General features: G+C 46.4%; 1 protein-coding gene across 1 annotated transcript; it reads left to right on the forward strand.

Moving 5' to 3' along the window:
- Positions 1 to 511: 511 nt before the first annotated feature.
- LOC110332936 (igE-binding protein-like) lies at positions 512 to 2,023 on the forward strand. Its single transcript, XM_021214319.1, has one exon. The coding sequence runs from the start codon at positions 512 to 514 to the stop codon at positions 2,021 to 2,023; it is 1,512 nt and encodes a 503-aa protein (XP_021069978.1).
- Positions 2,024 to 2,272: the final 249 nt, after the last annotated feature.

A 2,272-nucleotide genomic window follows, 5' to 3' on the forward strand; every position in this document is an offset into this window, starting at 1 on the left:
TAAGCATTTCTGGCCAAGGGCATTTGTCACATGGATGCTAACGCTGCCTGTTCTATATCCCCTATCGTCTTACCCCTCACCCTGCTCACCAACCCACCCACTCCTACTACCTGGCCCTGGCATTCCCGTATACTGGTGCATAAAGCCTTCACAGGACCAGGGGCCTCTCCTCCCATTGATGACCTACAAGGCCTGGTGCTGAAAACCCGGGAACCTGACCATCTATAGGCACAAGCGAAGACCCCCTGATCTAGGGAGGATTCAGAACTGCACTACGGGAAAAGGTAAGTCTCTGAGAGATATGTTTTCCTTTGGGGTAGACCCTGTGATAGTTGCTGCAGCTCTTCCAATCCTGGTTATCGTAGTCCTGATTATTTGTTTCTGTTTGAATTGCCACCGTCCCGGATATGAATGTGTCTGCTGGGAATAGAAATATGGTCCAAGAGCAGTAAAATGGGTGTATGTTAACTCGTGTGCTAATCCCTTGGAAGAAGCTTCTCCTGTGAGCGCCATGGGAAATTCACCCTCTGCTCACATGGTGCGAGCACTACAAGCACTGTTAAAAGAACGGGATCTTAAGGTTTCAGAAGAAAATTTGAGGTCCTTCTTGAAAGAAGTTGATAGAGTGGCACCATGGTTTGTTCATACCGGATCGCTGACACCACCTTGTTGGGAAAAGCTAGGACGAGATATAGACAGGGAGGCTGAGGAAAGGAAACTAAAACCTGGTACTCGGCCACTCTGGAAGTTGGTTAGGGCTTGCTTACAGGACAAGAAGTGTGAGGACTTGGTTAGAGAGGGACAGAGACTGTTGCAGGAGCACCAAGATAGCATGTCAGAAACAAAGACCCTTAAGAAAAAGGAAGCGCACTATAAACGAAAAATAGAAAAGAAAGAAAATCAAAAGGATTCTAATAAGGAAAGGGAGGGTCCTAAACTGCTCTATCCCACTATATCAGACCTGGAGTTGTTGGAACTATCCAGTTCAGAGGACGCTTCCCTATCTGTGGGGGAGGAAAGGGAACTAGAGGAGGCCACTGCGGCTTATCGGTATGGCCCTTTAGGGGCTAGACCTAGTGCCCCTCTTGCTCCTCCACCTTATACGGGAAAAGGGGAGTCCGGTGTAAGCCACTCCTTCTGCCCGCCTGCAGTATTGAGAAAAATGAGACAGATGTTTCCTGTTTTTGAAGATCAAAACCAAGCCAGATACTATGAACCTTTAGGACATAAAGTATTAAAAGATTTAATGGAGTCAGTCAAAGCTTATGGAGTCAATGCTTTCTTTACACAGTCTCATGTAGAGAGATTGGCCTATACAGCTATGACTCCTTCTGACTGGATGAGCACAGTGAAGGCAAGCCTGAGCATGGGGCAATATTTAGATTGGAAGTCCATATGGCACGACCTGTGTGCTAGTCAAGCTCATGCAAATGCGACAGCTGGACAGCCAGCATGGAATTTTGATATGCTTACTGGACAAGGACAATGGGCAAACAATCAAACAGTATATCCCTTACAGGTATATGCGCAAATTAATAGATTAGCAGTTCAAGCTTGGAAAAGTCTGCCCAACAGAGGGGAAGTATCAAGAAATCTGACAAAAATTGTGCAAGGCCCCACAGAGCCTTTTTCTGACTTTGTAGCACGAATGATGGAAGTGGCTGGGAGAATTTTTGGTGATTCCGAGGCAGCTATGCCTTTGGTAGAACAGTTGGTCTTCGAGCAATGCACCAATGAGTGCAGAAATACTATAGCTCCTTGGAAAGGGAAAGGATTACAGGTATGGATGAAAGCATGCAGAGAAATTGGTGGACCATTGACTAACACAGGTCTAGCAGCAGCTGTGTTATCAGCTCAAAATTTGAGAGAGGTCAGATGCTATAACTATGGACAAAAGGGACATATTCAAAAGAATTGTTCTAAAGGCAGAGGAGTCAAAATAGTAAGAAAACACCAGACATGTGTCCAAAGTGTGGTAAAGGCAAGCATTGGGCAAATGAGTGCAGGTCAGTCAAGGACATAAAAGGCAGACCCATTCCTCATAATGATACCCACCAATCAAAAAACGAAGTGAGGGGCCCACGTCCCCAGGGCACGCAAATGTATGGGGCACTTCAGACCACGGTATCCATGCGGCCACCCAAGAACCAAGGAGAGCCACTTCGGGTTCAGCAGGATTGGACATCTGTGCCACCACCAGAGTAGTTTTGACATTGCAAATGGGGTGCCAACCAATTCCCTCAGATTTTAAAGGTCCTCTGCCTAAGAATTT

This window comes from Mus pahari, chromosome 15, assembly GCF_900095145.1.
Source record: "Mus pahari chromosome 15, PAHARI_EIJ_v1.1, whole genome shotgun sequence".
Taxonomy (NCBI): domain Eukaryota; kingdom Metazoa; phylum Chordata; class Mammalia; order Rodentia; family Muridae; genus Mus; species Mus pahari.